The sequence below is a fragment of the Mytilus californianus genome, unplaced genomic scaffold (assembly GCF_021869535.1).
Source record: "Mytilus californianus isolate M0D057914Y unplaced genomic scaffold, xbMytCali1.0.p SCAF_7, whole genome shotgun sequence".
Classification (NCBI taxonomy): domain Eukaryota; kingdom Metazoa; phylum Mollusca; class Bivalvia; order Mytilida; family Mytilidae; genus Mytilus; species Mytilus californianus.
Genome location: NW_026262723.1, coordinates 50,830,598 through 50,852,436, shown reverse-complemented (window position 1 = coordinate 50,852,436; position 21,839 = coordinate 50,830,598). Strand labels below are relative to the sequence as shown.

General features: G+C 32.6%; 1 protein-coding gene across 1 annotated transcript in view; it reads left to right on the top strand.

Annotated features, from left to right (window-relative positions):
• The first annotated feature begins 10,377 nt into the window (after positions 1-10,377).
• The window catches only part of LOC127709738 (B9 domain-containing protein 1-like), a 68,617-nt gene continuing 57,155 nt past the window's right edge, over positions 10,378-21,839 (top strand). The window contains exon 1 of the mRNA XM_052215412.1: positions 10,378-10,513. Coding sequence (XP_052071372.1) covers positions 10,457-10,513 — 57 coding nt within the window. The 5' untranslated portion in view covers positions 10,378-10,456. The remainder of the gene's footprint in view (positions 10,514-21,839) is intronic.

Genomic DNA, 21,839 nt, shown 5'->3' with positions numbered 1-21,839 from the left:
ATTCTGTCGTTTGCAGTTTTAAGGTCAGTTAATTCTGTAAATGAAAATTGAGTTGGCTCATTGTGTGATCTCACTGATCTGCCAGTTATAGTTAAGAAAGTTTTTCTACATTGTAATCTTAGTATTTGTATGAGATGTTTTTCTCTACATAGACGTAACTTGATGTGTGGCTTTTTTGTAAGGTAAGTGCATCAGATATCTGAAAGAATATACAAAAAGGACAGCATAAATTAAAACAGGAATTTACAGAAATGAGAATAATGAGATAAAGCTAAGAAAAATGGATAAACAAATAAAGAATAGAGACTAGCGGAGATACAATATACTGACGGTTGGTTGCTTAATGTCCAGTGGCAAATATTTCATGCATGGTTAGGACGATGTGATACAATATAAAGAATAGAGAAAAGTGGTGTGCTTTAATATGAAAAATAGAGAATAATGGTATTTTATAGTATGAAGATAAGAGAATAAAATGGACAAGTGTGCAATAATATAAGAATAGATTGATTTTGGGTTGCTTGTTTATCGCCGTCTTGTGGTAAATAATGGTAATGTTAAGAACAGAAAAGAAATTAACAATAAATATACTGAAAAAGGAGGTCCTAAATTATAGCCCGTTCGGGATACAGGTCGGAGAAATTATGACTCACTAAAAAATAAGGGTATATTGTAATGGGGCAGAAATATAGATTTAAGTACAACGGTCCACCTACGGACCCCTCTTTTAGCGCGCAGAGAGCGTGGTATCATCTATACATGAACAGTGGCGGGATCCAGAACTTGTTATTTGGGGGGAGAGGGGGCACTACACTCACTCATGCTACAGTGTTTCCCTATATAATCCACATAAATTTTTCCTACGAAAAAAAGGGGGCTGGATCCGCCTATGACGAGTGCTATAAGATTTAGACGGCCGTAATGAGGCAGGCGTTTAAGTGCCGCCGTCTGCGGTACCCAGGTAATGGGAACAGCCGGTGACACCCCAGGCAGAAAATTGTAATATTATGGGTCGAATAATTTTACATCCGTTTTTGTAACGAAAACTGCATTAGGCTTGCTTTCAGAGCAGGCTGACAGATAGTTGCCTAGAATCTTGTTCCATCAAACATGTATCCATTTACAGAAGAGGTTCATTTGAACGTAGAAAAAGCGGGAGCCCGGACAAGTGTGTGTGGTCAACGCTTCATTTAAAAATAACACAAATTTTCAAAAACACTTTATAAATAAAGCCTACAGAGTGGAACCTAGTTATTGTTTGTGATTGCTAGTTCGACCTTTTTTTTACCAATTCATGTTTGTCTGTTAAAAAAAATGTACATGGACAAAATTTAGGAAAAAAGATCACCGTTAATTAAAGTTTTTGATCGTTTTTGTTTTTAGAAATTTAAACGAGAAAAGTAGTTAATGATCAAGTCTTCGATAAAAATCATGACAAAAAAGATTAAAACTTATATAAAAGTACTTTAAATCAACGAAAAAAATGTCCGAAATCTGAATATTTATAAGTACGGCCAATTAAAGATTAATTTTGACTATAGATCTTTTTTTACATGTTAATAAACATTTTAATGCAATAAATTTATTTCAGAAAAAAATGAAAGAGCTACCAGTAAATTTGGGGTACGTCTTCACACATATTAATAATTGTTGTAAATATAATGGAATTTTATGCGACTGTCATACAAGTGAGAGGTTTAGCTAGCTATAAAACCAAGTGTAATTCACCATTTTCTACATAAGGAAATGCCTGTACCAAGTCAGGAATATGACAGTTGTTTTCCATTCGTTTGAGCTTTTGATTTTGCCATTTGATAAGGGACTTTCCGTTTTGAATTTAACTTGGAGTTCGGAGTTTGGCTGAGTACGTGCAAGTGCGCAAGGAATGTAATACTGGACAAGAACGAGCTCAATGTAAAACCAAATCTTACTACATGAAATTGTTTGGAAAAAATATCCAAAATGATAATTGACCGGTAGAATTGCATGCTTTTTTTCACAGAAGGGCCAATTTCAAAAAGTGATGAAAGAATTAAATTTACGATAAAACAAGAAAAAAAAATGTTTTTTTATCAATATCTCGATTTTTATATATTATGATATGTCTGAAAAATAGTTAATTTAAGCCACCAAAAAAGATGAAAGTCAAATATGCGAAATTTACCGTGTTTTTCGGTGGGAAAACAGGGAATCCCCCGAGAAGGACATTTCAAACCAAAACAAAGGTATGTTTTTTGTTATTGTTGTAATTTATACAACTTTTTTTTCTCAAAAATGACATTGGTTTAGTGTGTCCTTAATACCTAAAAAACAACTTTTAAATAAAAAATTCGTAAGGGTTCCGCGGAACCTAGTGTCTCGCCTACTTCTGCTGTTTATCACAGGCTCAACAAAAATGAGGAAAAAAATTAATAAAAATATTCCTCTCTATACTATCTTTTGATTGTAAGTAGCTTCTGTCCAAGTTTGGTAAAAATCCAGGATAGTTTATGAATCTAATAAATGTTTTAAATAAAAACTTAAACTGTTATGTAATGTTAACTGGAAGAAAAACTAAGTCCATTTATAAATAAAATACGGAAAAAATGGAAAAATATTTTAACAAAATTTCCTTTTAGATACTAGCTTTTAATCATAAACAAGCTTCTGTCCAAGTTTGGTACAAATCCAGGATAGTTTAAGAAAGTTGTTAAAATTTTAAAAACTTTAACCACAGAGTGAATGTAATGTTAACTGGCAGAAAAACTAAGTCCATTTATAAGTAAAATACGGAAAAAATGGAATTTTTTTTTTACAAAATTTACTTCTGGATACTATCTTATGATCACAAACAAGCTTCTTTCCAAGTTTGGTACAAATCCAGGATAGTTTAAGAAAGTTATTAAAATTTCAAAAACTTTAACCACAGAGTGAATGTAATGTTTCCTGGCAGAAAAACTAAGTCCATTTATAAGTAAAATACGGAAAAAATGGAATTTTTTTTTTACAAAATTTACTTCTGGATACTATCTTATGATCACAAACAAGCTTCTGTCCAAGTTTGGTACAAATCCAGGATAGTTTAAGAAAGTTATTAAAATTTCAAAAACTTTAACCACAGAGTGAATATAATGTTTCCTGGCAGAAAAACTAAGTCCATTTATAAGTAAAATACGGAAAAAATGGAATTTTTTTTTTACAAAATTTACTTTTGAATATTATCTTATGATCATAAACAAGCTTCTGTCCAAGTTTGGTAGAAATCCAGGATAGTTTAAGAAAGTTATTAAAATTTCAAAAACTTTAACCACAGAGTGAATATTTGTGGACGCCGCCGACGACAACGACGACGACGACGACGACGACGCCGACGGAATGTAGGATCGCTATGTCTCGCTTTTTCGACAAAAGTCGAAGGCTCGACAAAAAGTGGAACATCACTAAATTGTACCTATATACTTTATTGAAAAAGCACTTTACGCCCAAATGGGCCAATGGCTTACAAACATTATACATGATATACATATAATACAGTAAAACAATGAAAATAAACAATACAGACACTTTCTACTATAATCCGTTAGTTAACTGCTTTAAAATAACAGATATTAAAGAGCTGCCGTGGCTCCATCGGTAGTGCATTGAACTGTATTTGGTAGATTGTTTTTAAGAAAGGGTTCAAATCAACCGCAGATTTTTTGCATTTTTTGTGTTGAAATATTAAATTGGAATGTTTCTATCATATTTTTTCGGATGTTTGTTTAATTTATGGATCATTTTGACTATATATCATTTCATTAAAGAAAAAAAAAATAAGGTGTTGCTTTTTGTGTGCGTTCCTATTACTATCCTTACTCTTGACTTACATCCTATTCATGTGTTTACATTTATTATATATATGCAAGGAACAATTGCCGTCAAACTTAAGTAGGTGCTTGTACATAAATTAATATAACACGAGAATTGATTATATAGCAATGAATCCCAAATGTTGTGTGTGTAATATACACATAACGAAAAAAAGGCCATTGCAGAAAAATTGCAAAACAACATAAAACAATTTTTCGAAACCTTGAACAGGAACATTTTTGAAAATGGTATTTGTAACAAATGCAGACAGCAATTTTATCGTCAATCCACCAACTGTGTGGATACTAGTACTGACATTCTACATACTGTCTCGTCGTCCATCGTGCAAGCCAAAATACAATTCAGACACACTAGCTGTAAACAATACTGTCTTTGGCTTTCTATTAAATGAGGATAAATTATTAATGATAACCATCCAATTAACGGTTGGTTTTGTGAGTGTAAGGCGGGAGCCCGAACTGTGGGATGCTGTGCATTTGTAGCTACGATATTGTCGTACATGGGATATGCCAGACATAAGAATATAAAACCGAAACAAACAGATATTCCGGTGCATTTAAAGATGCCAGTATAGACATTTTGACCTATAATGGTTTACTTTTACAAATTGTGACTTGGACGGAGAGTTGTCTCATTGGCACTCATACCACATCTTCTTATATCTATTGAAACAGACCGATCTTGAATCAGATAAGCTGTATATTTTGTATTTATATTTAAACCCCGTTTTTTTTTTAATTATTTTGTTAGTTTTAAGTTAAACAAAGCTATAAAATACATGTACACTACAAATCACCTACCAACATTAACACGCTAACTGAAGCAACATGTTTTTTTTTAATACAAAACTAATTTTGAATTTCTGTTTGTTGATAATTCATATTTTAATGCTCCTTAGGGGTGTTAACAAACAAAATCAATATTGGTTTGGTGTCTTCCCGATTGTCCCACTTTTTGAAATTACAGGTAAAAAAAGTAATGAAATTTTGTGGGACAATCGGGAATGTGTTTGTGGGACAATCGGGAATTGTTTTGATAGCAATTAAGGGAGCTACCATTTGATTTTTATGGGGGAGGGGGGGCTAGGATGAAAAATTTTGTCCTGCCTTTTTTTTTAGTTGTAATCTCTGTCCTGCCTTTTTATTTATCACTCTATTCGGTCCTGCTTTTTTTTTTATTAGTTTATCCTGACTTTTTTTACATAAATTGTCATCCTGCCTTTTTTTTTTGGCAAAGTGGCTCATCCTGCCTTTTTTCAAATTTCATCCTAGCTCCACCGCCCCATAAAAATCAAATGGTAGCTCCCTTTAAATGTGCTTTATAGTGTGTAGCAGGTAGTTACAGGTAAATAATCATTGTAAATCATGAAATATGAAATAAAAATAAACAAAAAATCATGAATATTTACATATTTTATTTTGCACAGAATAGGTGCAATTGAAGTATCATCAAACATAGAATATAATATTGAGTCAAAAAATATCACATATCAAGCACTACTCAATTCTTCATAAATGTGTAATGAAGAGTTACAATTAAGAACACATAATAAACAGCCTAATACAAGTAAGCGCACGTAATAAATAGCTTAATTCATTAAAGCACACATATGACATGAAGAGCAGATACTATAGAGGACAGTAAGTTTAAAGCAAACTAAATATTATTTTTATATACATATACACATTCATGGATCTACAATCTGTCGATACCTGTATCTTGGCATTGCACAAGGTCATGTTTTTCTCTGACTGTTTATGACGTCTTTACACTAAATCCATTGGATGTTGGATGTGTACGGATTGATAATTTAGTCTTAGATGCATGATTTTTTATTAGTTGTTAGTGGCTTAGAACTAGCTGTCAGTAACTGCGAGTACTCTCAGATCTGTACTTAGTGTCTTTTTGTTGTTTGGATGTACAAGTACCTGGCCACGTCCACTAGTATTTGTAGTAATTGTATATTTATCCATCTGATGAGTTAAGCCTCTTTCAACTGATTTTTATAGTTCGTGCTTATGTTGTACTGTAACACCACTGTCCCAGGTTAGGGGGAGGGTTGGGATCCCGCTAACATGTTTAACCCCGCCACATTCTGTATGTATGTGCCTGTCCCAAGTCAGGAGCCTGTAATTCAGTGGTTGTCGTTTGTTTATGTGTTACATAAAATATTTGTTTTTCGTTCATTTTTTGTACATAAATTAGGCCGTTAGTTTTCTCGTTTGAATTGTTTTACATTGTCATTTCGGGGCCTTTTGTAGCTGACTGTGCGGTATGGGCTTTGCTCATTGTTGAAGGCCGTACGGTGACCTATAGTTGTTATTTTCTGTGTCATTTGGTCTCTTGTGGAGAGTTGTCTCATTGGCAATCATACCACATCTTCTTTTTTATATACACAATGCAGAAGGTACAACAATAAAGCACACATAATAAATAAGTACAACAATAAAGCACACATAATACATAAGTACAACAATCAAGCACATATAATACATAACATAAACATTACAACACATCATATATAATTGCAACAAACTTAATCTGACGATTTACCAAAAAAAATCATGTTTTATACTTTTATAAAATTTATATTAAATGATAGTTTGTACATGCAATAATTAGTTCTTGTTTATTTAGCAAAACAAACAATAGCTACCTTGTTTATTTAAGAACATTTTACTTCATAATATAATGTGGGACAAGGAACTTTTCATGTGGGACAATCAGAACTCTTAAGATTTAAAAAGTGGGACAATCGGGAATAAACCAACTGGTTTTGATAAACCAAAAAAAAAAAAAAAAAAGTCTTTGCCTTGTTTATTATAGGAATACCTGTTCAAGGTATGAAAATAGATGATGTGACGTATGTTCATGTACTATAATTAGCATCTATCGGGCTATTTAAAAACATGATTTACCTACCTAATTAAATTTGAAAAAAATCAGGGGAAAATGGCCCTACCTCTTTCAAATTCTTTATTAACTTTGAGCCTTACGGCTCATCAGTGTATTCAAATACTTAAAACTTAGAATGTTGAACTTCTGGAAGAAATTATTACAAAACCCAAGTAAGTTATCAGGTATATTGTATAAATTATTGTATACATTACATGGTACACATAACTTTAAATTTAAATGTCTACATTTGATAATATAGGTTTATCTTATATATGGAATGGTCAGTATTTGTTACATGATAATGATATTAATGGTTTAGTAAAGCAAAATTTATTAGATAATTTTTACTAGAACTGGTATAGTGATATGGGTAAATCTTCTAGAGGCGAATTTTATCTATGCCTCAAGAAAGAATTTGGACTACAAAGATATCTTTTAAAATTAGCTAAAGTTGATCGTTTAACTATATGTAAACTAAGATGCTCAAATGTAAAATTTCCTGTCGAAACTGGTAGATGGGTTGGTACATCCATGGAACACAGGATTTGTCATTTGTGTAACTTAAATGAAATAGGTAATGAATACCACTACTTTTTTGTATGTAACTATGTTAAAGTAACATCTCTTAGAACTCTGTATATTCCAACATATTATACACGTTATCCATCTGTATATAAAATGTATGGACTATTCTCATTATGTAATATAAAGGTCTTAAAGAATATAGCTATATTTTCGAGGAATGTAGAAAAAATGTTGTAAGCAGCTGTACTGCTCATAACTAATTTAATGATACGCAGTTGTATATTTTAGCTGCCATTTCCATTTGATTATATGTACTGAATTCCTCTTGTAACACTATATGTGTCTGAGAGTTTACAATAAAGAATTTGAACTTGAACTTGAACTTGAACAAATACAGTGCATACATATGGCATATTAAAAACAATATTAACAATATGTATAAATAACAATAGGTGACGTCAGAAGTTTCATGATTACAAAATATCTTTACAATAAACTGTTTCTTCATTTAAAAGAAAAAGGTATATATTTTCCTAAGTTACAAAGCTGTTTTTTTGTTTTCACCAGACAATAATTCTATTAACTTAAAAGTTGATGGCATAGAACAGTAATATGTTTTGATATATTTTTACGCAAATCAGTATAATTGCTACATTGTAGGATGAAATGAAATTCATCCTCTATCACTCTTAAATCACAAAAAATATAATTTCTTTCATTTCTAATAGTACCAACATAACATCCAGTTTCAATACAAAGGTTATGTGAAGACAAACGGATCCTTGATATACATTTGCGAAAAAGTACAGGAATGCATTTCTGTAAACGAAATAGCAAAACTACCTTTGTTACCACATACTTATATAATCTATACGTTGCAGAAGAGTCTAATTAAAAATGCAATTATAAGGTAGTTATACACCTAAATAACAAAATTGTTCCACAATATCCATTGTTTGACCGTTATAGACCCATGTCTCATTATGTCGTACAATTCCACCCTTCCGAAATACAACATTTTTTGTTTTCTTTGTATTAACAGACAAGCCCCATTTTTAAGTGTAAATGGACAAAGTATTCAACATTTCCTGTAAACCCGCTACTGTCTCAGTCATCAAAATCATATCATCAGCATACATCAACAAAAATAATGTTATATCTTGAAACTCTATGGCACAATTGCTATTAACAATAAATTCATTTTCAAAATCATTCAAATAGAAAGAAAATAAAATAGGAGAAAGAACTTCCCCTTGCATTAAACCAAGGTTGTTACAAAAGTAATCAGAGTTTAGCCCATTGAATCTAATACAGGTTCTAACATTACTATACATAGATTTTAAAACAATTAATAGTTTTCCCCTGATACCTAATTTGGCAATTCTGTACCATAAACATAAACGATCAATTGAATCAAAAGCTTTCAAGTAAAGGAGGAGGGTTGTTTATGTTTAAATAGTCTACTTAAAAGATACATGAAATATCAGAAATAATCATATAATTGCTAAAAAAATATTACGCCGATTAGTATATTGAACACTACTGTATTGAAATTTAATGGAATAAACAAAAATTAAGTCAATGCATTTTTGGGCGTAAAGTGGTTTCATATTTGAAAAATTGGATGTTTTGAAATTTAAAAATATTTTTTGGAAATTTGTACTATTTGATTCACTAATAAATTGTCTAATTGATCATAATACATTTCTTGATATGTTTCTTTATTTTGTACGAACATTTAGTTAAATATCTAAAAGTTGCAGTCATTTTTTGTTTCATAAGAGGGAGGCTGCCGATCAAGATTTTGGCATTTTCCATTTAATTCATTGCAAGTTTATTTGTTATAAAATGGACTTTGGAAATTACGCAGAGATTATTTACGGGTTCCCATGATTTTTGGAGAGTTTAGAGTTCAAAGTTGAAAATTTGACTTCTACATATGTATACAAGGCAGGCTGCCGGTCAAGATTTTGCCCTTTCTGCTTAAAGTTTTACTAATTATTATTTTTCCATATTATTTGTCAATATATTTAAAACTGTCTTTAGATATCCTATTAAAGATTTTGACCGGGTTATGTATTTCCTTCGTGAATTTATGTTCAAATTCTAAATGTTGTCTTCTTCATTTTTTACACAAGAGAGGCTTCCGGTCAAGTTTTTGCCGTTTTAACTTAATGTGTTTCTAATTTATTCTATACCATATTATTTTGAACAGATATATCATGTTAAAGAGGGGTATTTGCGAAAAATAACCGTCGAGAGAATGTCAAATTTCGCGAGCCGTAAGGCGAGGGAAATTCATTCTCAAGACTGGTATTTTTCGCAAATACCCCTCAAGAACATGCTATATCTGTTTAATTACACCGAATGTTAACGTTCAAAAACGCATTGAACAGATGCCGTGCGGGTATTTGCCAAAAAATACTCTATCCGACTGGACGCCTTGTAATGTCACGATCAGTGACATTACAAGGCGTCCAGTCGGATAGAGTATTTTTTGGCAAATACCACGGCAGAGAGGGTAAAAAAGGCATATCCTTTTTGCATATACCACGGCGGCGTTAAAAAATTAACGATATTCATTTGATAACAGTAAATTGGTGAAAAATACACTGGCTATCAACCAATCAAAACCCAGGATTCTTACATAAGGTGTAATTATTTATTAAATTGTCTTTAGAAATCGTGTTCACGATTTTGGACGGGCTTTATATAAGGGAGGTATCCGGTCAATATTTTGCCTTAATTACCTAATGTGTTGCTGATTATTTTTATACCATATTATTTGTTATTAAATTGTCTTTAGAAATCATTTTTAAAATTTTGACCGGGTTATATGCTTTTTCGTAAATTTAAGTTTAAAGATTCGAAATTGGATTGACAGAGTCACGCTTAACAAGGCTTCCGGTCAAATTTTTGGTAATAATGAATATCAAAATCACTATTTTTTTTATTTCAAATTATAGACTATCATACAAGCTTTCAAAATCCGTTTCAATTATTAATCTACCTTTAGCCGTTCAAGAGAAATCACTTATAATATATCAATTTTACTCTTCCGTGTTTTCCCACTTCCGTGTTTTATACCTTTCCCGTTCGGAATACCTTTTGAAATATCTTATCGTATAGTTGATTATCAACAATATTATACAAGTGTAGAATCTGCACAAACAAATAAACAAAAATGACAGCAAATTCAGTATTTCTTGTTATGGTTGGTGGACAGATTGAGTCAGGAGAGGTAAAATTTAGGAATAAAAACACAATAACTTTTAAAACTCTTCATTTAAAACCAGAAAAAAATAAGTTCTTTTCTTAGAACAAGCCCGATCATGTTAAAAAAAAGTCATCATATCTTCTTTGAATATACAATGTACAATAAACCATCAAGCAGGATGATGTTTATTTACTGTTGGGCAAGATTTCCATATGGCACCCCCACCATACTAAAGGAACAAAATAACATATAACAGTTTATTGCGTAGGGCCAGGGGTGCCATATAGAACTCTTTCCAACTTAATATATGTACCACAGAAGCAATTCGAAATGAAGTGTTGTACAAGCTTAAATATGGTATATCTGTGTTCTACGAAATTGTCAAATGAATAGTTGAAAGATAAATGTGTTTTCAAGTTTGAACTTGTCACATGTTTCTTTGAACAGGTACCACCCTGTCCTATTCTGACGATTTGAAGAGAGAAAAAGCTAATTAAGGATCATAAGCAGCCCTAAATAGTAGCTACATTATCAGGAATCAGTATCACAAAACTTTACTTGTCAGCAAAATGTATAATATAATGAAAATAAGAAGAAATTGACCTTACCTGACCACATTTGATTTTTACACTGATTGGGGGTACCTACATGTATATCCAGTGGTGATCCTACACAGTGATATTTTAGAGATGATTTTTGAAGGCGAATTCAGGCATTTATTATTTTGGCCATGGCAAGTTCAACAATGAGAAGATGAAATTTTATTGCTATATAATTTATTATTTCAGTCTCCATGAAAAAAAAGAGCAAGGAAATGACATCAATCAAATTTAGATTATTTTTAAATTTTGATATAAAATGATGATATATGTGCTAAGTTGGTACACCATTTTACAATCTTGATGTATATTTGGACTCATCAGTTTTTTCATCTTCCATGGGATCAAACTCATAAAAAATTCGGAATTCAGAAAAGTTGCTAACCAAAAGTTGTTGCCTTTTATGCGATCATTTGCCTTAAATTAAGATTGCACATAGCAATATCAATATATTGTAACGAAATCCGAGCGGTCGGGCCTTAGTGTTAAACTATAAAAGTATATCCCTTAGTGCGTTGCTATAAAAATGTGTTTTGTTAGAATGTACGAGTATATAAGAAATAAAAGTTATAACTGGTGACCCTTCTTTGGTAGCGTGGTACTATGTGGTACTCTGGTATTCTGAATACATGCTGGTAAGGCTGGTTTCTCTGGTAAGGTAATGACTCGTATATAAAAGGGTCGATTGGAGTATAGGTTTTTGTATGGTAACTCTCGATGTTTGTAAGAATAACAGACTCGTTGAATAAAAATCAACTTGTATTAACTTTAAGATGCATTAAATATCAACAATACATATAAATATTAAATAACTTAACAGTATTCAGGTCTAACAGATAAATACTTTATTAACCTTCTATCGTGAATTAAAGAAAATGGATAGCGGAAAAATATACCCTGAAAGTTTACTAATTGACAGTAGTTTGGTAATCGGCAAATGGTAAATCAAATTCAATGCCAAAAGATAAAGTTTCTCTCGAGAAGTTATTCTCTAAATGTAACTTGTAAAGGAATTAACAAACCCACATTATATGGACGTCGTCTCCTCGGACATTGTAATAATGTTGGCTGTCTGGTTACTACTTGGTATGGTACATGGTATCTGTACGCATATCAAAATAGTTTGGAATTAGCGAGTGTTACTTGCCCAGGGTAAAATCGTGCTAAAGACTTATCTGTATTCTCCGCCGTATTTATACTTAGGTAAACCAATTTACCGATTTGGTTTACCATTTACCATTTCGGAAAATACCTAAATTACCAAAACCGGAACTGGTGATTACCAAAATAGGTAATGACGTCATTGTACGTCATTTTAAGTACACAATGCACAGGTGTTCCTATGTAAAAACATAGGCAAGAATAATGAAAAGTTTTAGAGTTATCAATGTTTAAACATAGTTATACAAGAAATATATAATAAGAAAAGTCAATTATCGGTAAGATTAAACAACGTCATCACACAATTTTAGGGGAAACAAGTTCCATTTCAGGGGACCCACATTTCGTTACAATATTACCTTGAATAAAGAAAAAAATTTGCACAGTAAAATTATATCCCATTTGTGGTATTATATGTATCTTAAATGGGACATTATAACCCATATGGGTGATTAATCCCCAATCTGTCAAAGGCATAATACATGTACATCATTATTATCCTTGACAATACATACAATTTTAAAGAACAACATCACCATCAGAGGCAGATTTAGAGGGCCCTCCTACCAGGGTATTTTACAGTGCTTCATTTATGATAATTGCCACACTGAATCAAAAGCTTTTCAAAAGTAAATGAAGCATGCATAAATTTGTCTCTTCACTAAGATGTATACTTGTATTTATTTATTAAAGTTTTGAGTTAAAAAAAACCAACTCAATTGTCCTTATTTTAGGTTGAAATCCAAATTGAACTGTAATAAATTTGTTTTCCATGTCAAGAGTCATGACTCTTACATTTAATACTGCACTAACAATTTGTTTTACACCATTTAACCCTCTTGCTGCTGCAAATTTAATATGGTTTCATTTCTTGTGCCAGAAAATAATGCCTCCGTACGTCTTTGAAGTCAAATGCCCATCTATGACGTCATTCAATATTTGACATCATGCCCTTATGACGTTACATTGAAGACCCATTGAAGTAAAATATAACTTTGTATAATCTTCAATAAATTATTTGAAAGAGATACTGTAATGAACAGGTGCTTGCATAAAATTAAAAATATGGACATTCACAAAATGTATGTGTCCCTCCCGCACAGCCGTTGTGTACACATGTACCTCTGGCAGCAAGAGGTTTAATAAGAGTGAAATGCCTCTATTGTTATTTGGGTCAGTGGATCACCACTCGTGAATAAAGAGACTTTATATGAGTTTAGCCAAGTATCAGGATATAATCCTGGAGGGAATATTCTTGGATTGATTTCCTACAAACTTTACACTATTGTTGGGATTGATGAAAGGAAGCTTCCCTGTGATCATTTTAATTACCTGGTTTATCATTCCAGAGCTACGTAATTTTAACTGTTACATTAAAGGCAATTACCTTGGGTGACCACTTCAATCTTTTAATGGTAGGGGTGAGCAGCTGAGACATCCAGTACCCCACCCTTTTTTATATATTTTGAATAGCAAAAAAACACACCTTATGATATTTTTTTTACGACCGCAAAAAATTTTTCGTCATCATCATCCGAAGACACTTGGTTTCCGGACAATAACTTTAGTATTAGTAAATAGAAATCTTTGAAATTTAAACACAAGGTTTATAACCACAAAAGGAAGGTTGGGATTGATTTTGGGGGTTATGGTCCTAACAGTTTAGGAATTAGGGGCCAAAAAAGGGGCCCAAATAAGCATTTTTCTAGTTTTCAGACAATAACTTGTGGAACTGTGTATGGATCTCTCTGAAATTGTACAATAAGTTTCCATACCACAAAGGGATAGTTAGGATTAGCTTTGGAGGGGGGGGGGGGGGGGGGGGGGTAATGGCTCAAACCGTTTAGGAATTAGGGGCAAAAAAGGGGGAAAAAACAAGGGTTTCCTGATTAATGGACAATCACTTTTATGTACAATGTTAAATTTGGATTACCTCCCTTACACTGCTTAAAAATTATGTATGAAGAAATTTTGTATTGTCTTGAGGTGATTAGCTGTCAATTTATTTTTTAGAAGTTACTAATAAAAATGCTGATTAAAGATATATTATTTTTAGACATGATAATGTATGTCATTTTCTATTTTAAGACTTTTATGATGTATTTAAATGGGTAATTATGGTTGCAAACTCCATTGGAAATTTGAATTGAGATCATGACCATATCTTGAGGGAAATATTTTTTTTGGAAAAAGGGGAGGGGGAGGGGAGGTGAAAAAAAAATTGTGGGGGGGGGGGGTAGAAAAGAAATCGTGGGGGGGACAATTTTTTTTTTTATCATTACATATTTCAGAAAATAAAAAGAAAATTTCACCAAATATTTTTTTTTTTTGCAAAAAAAAGGGGTGGGTTGAAAAAAAAGGGAGTGAAATTTATTTTTTTGGGGGGGGGGGGGGGTCAATTTGCAACAGCAAAGTGTATTGCACAAAAGCAAAAAAAATGGGGGGGGGGGGGGGGCAATTCGCAACAGCATAGTGAATTGCACAAAAGCAAAAAATTGAATATAAATTCAAATCATATAACCAATTCTAAGTTCTTTGACTACACTTATTCTGTGTCAGAAACCTATTATGTGTCAAACATTTAATTTCAATCCAAATTCAGACCTGTATCAAACACGAATATTGTGACCATTTTTGCCCCAACTGTTCGCGCTCGGCGAAGCAATTTATTTTACAATAGATTAGGGATGTCAACCATTGAGTATCTCTAGGTAGTACCAAGTATCAAATACCAAAATGATACTCAAATAATCTGTTTCCTGTTGGAATGTTGTTGCCTTCTTGAAATAAAATAGAACAAATTGGTTGCACCCTGTGGTGACCCTCAGCGAATGGTTAAACATATCAGTTAGTTCCAATCATCACGCCTTTATTATACCCCACGCAACGAGTTGCGGAGGGTATAATGTTTTTGACCCGTCCGTCCGTCCGTCTGTCTGTCCGTCCGTCAGTCCTGTTTCTTGTCATCGCAACTCCTCTCAAACCACACAACAGAATTTAACGAAACCTTTTTAGATAATAAGGACATACTATGTAGTTGTGCATATCGACAGGAAATTACGATTCAATTTTTTTTCTAGGAGTTACGCCCCTTTGAACTTATTTACTTTAATGTACTACTGCAACAGTTTGTCATCTCAACTCCTCTGAAACCACACAACAAAATTTCATAAAACTTTGTAGATAATAAGGACATACTATGTAGGTGTGCATATCGACAGGAAATTACGATTCAATTTTTTTCCCAGGAGTTACGCCCCTTTGAACTTATTTGCCCAATATACTACTGCAACCTTTTGTCATCGCAACTCCTCTCAAACCACACAATAGAATTTCATGAAACCTTTTCAGATAATAAGGACATACAAGGTAGATGTGCATATTAACAGGAAATTACGATTCAATTTTTTTTCTAGGAGTTACGCCCCTTTGAACTTATTTGCTTCAATATACCTCTGCAACAGTTTGTCATCGCAACTCCTCTGAACCCACACAACAGAATTTCATGAAACTTTGTAGATAATAAGGACATACTAGGTAGATGTGCATATCGACAGGAAATTATGATTCATTTTTTTTCTAGGAGTTACGCCCCTTTGAACTTATTTACTTTAATGTACTACTGCAACAGTTTGTCATCTCAACTCCTCTGAAACCACACAATAAAATTTCATGAAACTTTGTAGATAATAACGCCATACTACGTAGATGTGCATATCGACAGGATATTACGATTCAATTTTTTATCCAGGAGTTACGCCCCTTTGAACTTATTTGCCCAATATACTACTGCAACCTTTTGTCATCGCAACTCCTCTCAAACCACACAATAGAATTTCATGATACCTTTTTAGATAATAAGGACATACTACGTAGATGTGCATATCGACAGGAAATTACGATTCAATTTTTTTTCTAGGAGTTACGCCCCTTTGAACTTATTTGCTTCAATATACCTCTGCAACAGTTTGTCATCGCAACTCCTCTGAACCCACACAACAGAATTTCATGAAACTTTGTAGATAATAAGGACATACTATCTAGATGTGCATATTGACAGGAAATTATGATTCAATTTTTTTTTCTTATACAATTTTTTTTTCTTACAGTTATTTTATTTCTCCAGTGACAATGTGGGGTATGTGAGCGCGCTCACTAAGGTTCTTTAATTAATAATTAAATGTGTTACCAAATACTGTTGTTTGATCTGTATACTCTATTGCTTTGTATTCATTTTAAAATTTGGTGCCAAAAAGGGGCCAAAAGCAAACATTTTTCTGGTTTCCGGACAATAACTTGACGTATGCATTTGTATGAAATTGTATCACAAGGTTCCTTACCAGAAAAGGAAGGTTTGATTGAATTTGTGGGTTATGGCCGTATTGGCGAAGGAATTAGGAGCCGAAAGGGGTAAAAAACGAGCAATTTTTTAAACTAAATGTATGAATTACTTATTTCTGACCAATTTCAATGGGGTTTTAATAATCTTGAAATATTGGGGTTCTTTGACTTATGATTAATCTTACCGTATATTTAGAATTTTGATTTTGGGCAGTTTTCAAGTGGGTCCAAATTAAGGTGCAAAATTAAACTTTGATTGATTTCAACATGCAGATTCTAATAATGTATTTAGATTTTGGATTTTGGGCCCATTTTTTTAAATTGATCCATATCAGAGTACAAAGGGTCCAAAATTAAACTTTTTTTTATTTGAACAAAAATTGAATGGTAGAGGTTTTTGCTATGCTGAATTGCTTTTAATTGATCAATTTCATTTGTTTGGTTTTTGTGGAGCTTGCGACTTCTGTCACAGAAAGCGAGACATAGGGATAGTAATCCAGCGGCGGTAGCATTAACTACCGGTAACTACTTAAAAGCTTAATATTTCAGAAGGTAGAAAACCTGGATGCTTCATACTTTGTATATAGATGCCTTATGATATGAAGTTTCCTTCTGTCATACATGAATGTTCATTGTCCTTGACCTCCAGTGACGACTTGAAAAAAAAGTTAAGATTTTTTTGTAATGTTAATTTCTCTCTTTTTATGAGTAATAGGATAACTATATTTGGTATGTACGTATCTTGCAAGGTCCTCATGCATGTCAGACAGTTTTCACTTGACCTCAACCTCATTTCATGGATCAGTGAACAAGGTTAAGTTTTCGTGGTCAAGTCCATATCTGAGATACTATTAGCAATAGGTCTACTATATTTGGTGTATGTAATGATTGTAAGGTGTACATGTCCAACTGGCAGGTGTCATCTGACCTTGACCTCATTTTCATGGTTCAGTGGTCATAGTTAAGTTTTTGTGTTTTGGTCTGTTTTTCGAATACTGTATGCAATAGGTCAACTGTATTTGGTGTATGGCAATATTTTACGATGTTCATGTCAGTCTGGCAGGTTTATTTTTACCTTGACCTCATTTTCACGGTTCATTGCTCAATGTTAAGTTTTTGTGTTTTGGTCTGTTTTTATGCCCCTGCCGTAGCGGAGGGGGCATTAAGTTTTACCCTTGTCCGTCTGTACGTACTTATGTACGTCCCAAAGTTGGTTTCCGTTCTCTAACTTTAGTTTGCCTCAACCAAATGTTATGAAACTTATACACAATGCTTATTAGTCCCCTACCGACGAAGTTGAAGGGGACTTTAGGTTTGCACTCTGTCCATCTGTCTGTCCGTCCGTCTGTCTATCCGTCAGTCCGGCAAATCAGCTTTCCACACTTTTTTTCTTCGTTCTTGAAGATATTGATTTGATATTTGGTATATAGTTTTGCCATGACAAGTTATAGATCAAGTTCGAATTTTGTTCCGGTCTGATCATATAGTCCAGAGTTATGGACCATATCTAATGTTAGAGTACTATGTTAAACCATATTTCTGTACAAAGGGAGATAACTCATTTTTTAAAAGAGATTCTTTGGTAAATTATTTGAAGAATTTTTTGGCAGGTTTGTTTGTTATTTTGTATAAACTAATTTTCTGAATGCTATATATATAAAAAAAAAATATGAAGTGAAATCCTTTAATTAGATAATAATCTATTTTTATTAATGTATATATTACATTACATTGTGTAGATAAAAATTGTTGACATTTTATAGATAAGTTACAAATCTATATTAGTTTGTGACAAATAAAAGAGAAAAAATATTTGGAACTATTAATTATATTTGATTATAATTTGAAAATAGATATACACTGTATTACATCATATCTAATTTTAGAGAACTATTAATCATATCTAATGTTAAAGTGTTTACATCCTTTTTTTCATCATGCTTGCAGATATTGATTGATAATTGGTATATAGTTTTATCATGACAAGTTATACAGATCAAGTTCGAAATTTTGTTTCGGTCTGATAATTTTGTGCAGAGTTATGGTCCTTGGACTTGAAAAATTCACTCATTTAATCAGTTTTCCACACTGTTTTTAGTCATGCTTGAAAATATTAACTTGATATTTTCTTTTTGTTTATATTACACCATGACAAGTTATAGAACAAGTTAGCTTTTTGTTCCAGTATAACGAATTTTTTCCCGGAAGGGGACTATGTATTGCCATGCAATACTCTCAGAATACTTGTTACTACTAAATACAGATCAAGTTTGAATTTTGGTGGCGTCACTTTTACCGTTCTAGAGTTATGCCCCTTTACAAATGGAAAAATTGCTAAATTTTTCGTTTCCGTTCTCTCACTTAAGTTTGCCTCAACCAAATGTTATGAAACTTATACACAATGCTTATTACCACAATATACAGATCAAGCTTGAATTTTGGTGCCGTCACTTTTATTGTTCTAGAGTTATGCCCTTTACAAATGGAAAAATTGCTAAATTTTTCATTTTTTTTCTTAAATATCAAACAATTTTTGTCGAGCCTGCGACTTTTGTCACAGAAAGCTCGACATAGGGATAGTGATCCGACTACGGCGGCAGCGGCGGCGTTAGCTAACTTCTTAAAAGCTTTATATTTTAGAAGGTGGAAGACCTGGATGCTTCATACTTTGTATATGGATGCCTCATGTGACGAAGTTTCCGTCAGTCACATGTCCAATGTCCTTGACCTCATTTTCATGGTTCAGTGACTACTTGAAAAAAAAGTTCAGATTTTTTGTAATGTTAAATTCTCTCTTATTATAAGTAAAAGAATAACTATATTTGGTATGTGCGTACCTTGCAAGGTCCTCATGCCTGTCAGACAGTTTTCACTTGACCTTGACCTCATTTCATGGATCAGTGAACAAGGTTAAGTTTTGGTGGTCAAGTCCATATCTCAGATACTATAAGCAATAGGTCTAGTATATTCGGTGTATGGAAGGACTGTAAGGTGTACATGTCCAACTGGCAGGTGTCATCTGACCTTGACCTCATTTTCATGGTTCAGTGGTTATAGTTAAGTTTTTGTGTTTTGGTCTGTTTTTCTTATACTGTATGCAATAGTTCTACTATATTTGGTGTATGGAATGATTGTAAGGTGTACATGTCTAGCTGGCAGGTGTCATCTGACCTTGACCTCATTTTCATGGTTCAGTGGTTATAGTTAAGTTTTTGTGTTTTGGTCTGTTTTTCTTATACTTTATGCAATAGGACTACTATATTTGGTGTATGGAATGATTGTAAGGTGTACATGTCCAACTGGCAGGTGTCATCCGACTTTGACCTCATTTTCATGGTTCAGTGGTCAAAGTTAAGTTTTTGAGTTTTGGTCTTTTTTCTTATACTATATGCAATAAGTCAACTATATTTGGTGTATGGAAATATTCTATGATGTACATGTCAGTCTCGCAGGTTTAATTTGACCTTGACCTCATTTTCACGGTTCATTGCTCAGTGTTAAGTTTATGTGTTTCAGTCTGTTTTTCCTAAACTATAAGCAATAGGTCAGCTATATTTGTTGTATGGAAGGATTGTAAGCTGTTCATGTCTGCCTGGCATGGTTCATCTGACCTTGACCTCATTTTCACGATTCATTGGTCAATGTTTAGTTTTCTTGGTTAAGTCTGTTTCTTAGAAACTATAAGCAATAGGTCAACTATATTTAGTGTATTGAATGATTGTAAGGTGTACATGTATTTCTCGTTTGGTTTATATGACCTTGACTTCATTTTCTTGGATCATGTTAAGTTTATGTAATAGTTGTAGTAAAGCTTTCATTTAGGACTATCAACATAATATCAATGGTTAGTAAAGAAGGTGAGACATTTCAGCGTGTGCACTCTTGTTAAAATTGGAGTTATCTTCCTTTGTACATGGTTATAGTTGAATCAACTACAATCAATGCTTTGTACAATGCAATGTTTAATTTTGCCTTCCAACTGATAAATTAAAGCAATTTTTACCCTTCATTCCTAAAAATATTTCAAAGTCTTCTTTGAAAATTGGAGTTATCTTTCTTTGTGCATAATGGTAGTTGAATCAACTACAACCAATTCTTTATACAATGCAATATTTGATTTTACTTCCTACTGATAGATTAAAGCAATCTTTACCATTCAGTGCTTACAAGCTGTTTGATTACCATTCTAGGGTTATGCCCCTTTACAAATGAAAAAATTGCTGAATTTTTCGTTTCCATTCTCTTACTTTAGTTTGCCTCAACCAAATGTTATGAAACTTATACACAATGCTTATTACTACATAATACAGATTAAGTACGAAATTTGGTGGCGTCACTTTTACCATTCTTGAGTTATGTCCCTTTATAAACATAAAAATTGCTGAATTTTTCGTTTCTGTTCTCTAACTTTGTTTCAACCAAATGTTATAAAACTTATACACAACCGTTCTAGAGTTATGGTGTGTTTACAAATAGAAAAATTGCTGAATTTTTATACGACTGCAAAAAATTTTGCAGTCGTATATTGGTATGACCTTTGCGGCGTCGTCGACGTCCGAACACACATTGGTTTTCGCACTCTAACTTTAGTTTAAGTGAATGGATCTCTTTGAAATTTTACCATAAGGTTCAATACCACAAAAGGTAGGTGGGGATTGATTTTGGGGGTTATGGTACCAACAGTTAAGGAATTAGGGGCCAAAAATAAGCATTTTCTAGTTTCCAGACAATAACTGTGGAACGGTGTATGGATCTCTCTGAAATTATACTACAAGTTTCCATACCACAAAGGGATGGTTAGGATTTGCTTTGGGGGGTTATGGCTCAAACCGTTTAGGAATTAGGGGCAAAAAGGGGGAAAAACAAGGTTGTCCTGGTTAATGGACAAATACTTTAGTACAAAACATAATTTAAAGCAGTGAAAGGGAGATAAATCAAATACATCATTGAAATTATCTCTCTTACACTGCTTTTAAATTATGTATAAAGTAATGGTTAATGAACAATTAAGATAATTTAAAACAGTGTAAGGGAGGTAATCCAAATACAACGTTTTGGTTACTTCCCTTACACTGCTTTTAAATTATGTTTAAAGAAATTCATATTTATAAAAGAAGACCAGTAAAAATATCTGCAAATGTTGCATCTTTTTTTTTTTACAAAAAAATCCATATGAAAGATTTGACACTATATTTTAAATTCTATTATAAAATAGATTAAGTTAGCACTATGGTAAATTTAAATGGGTA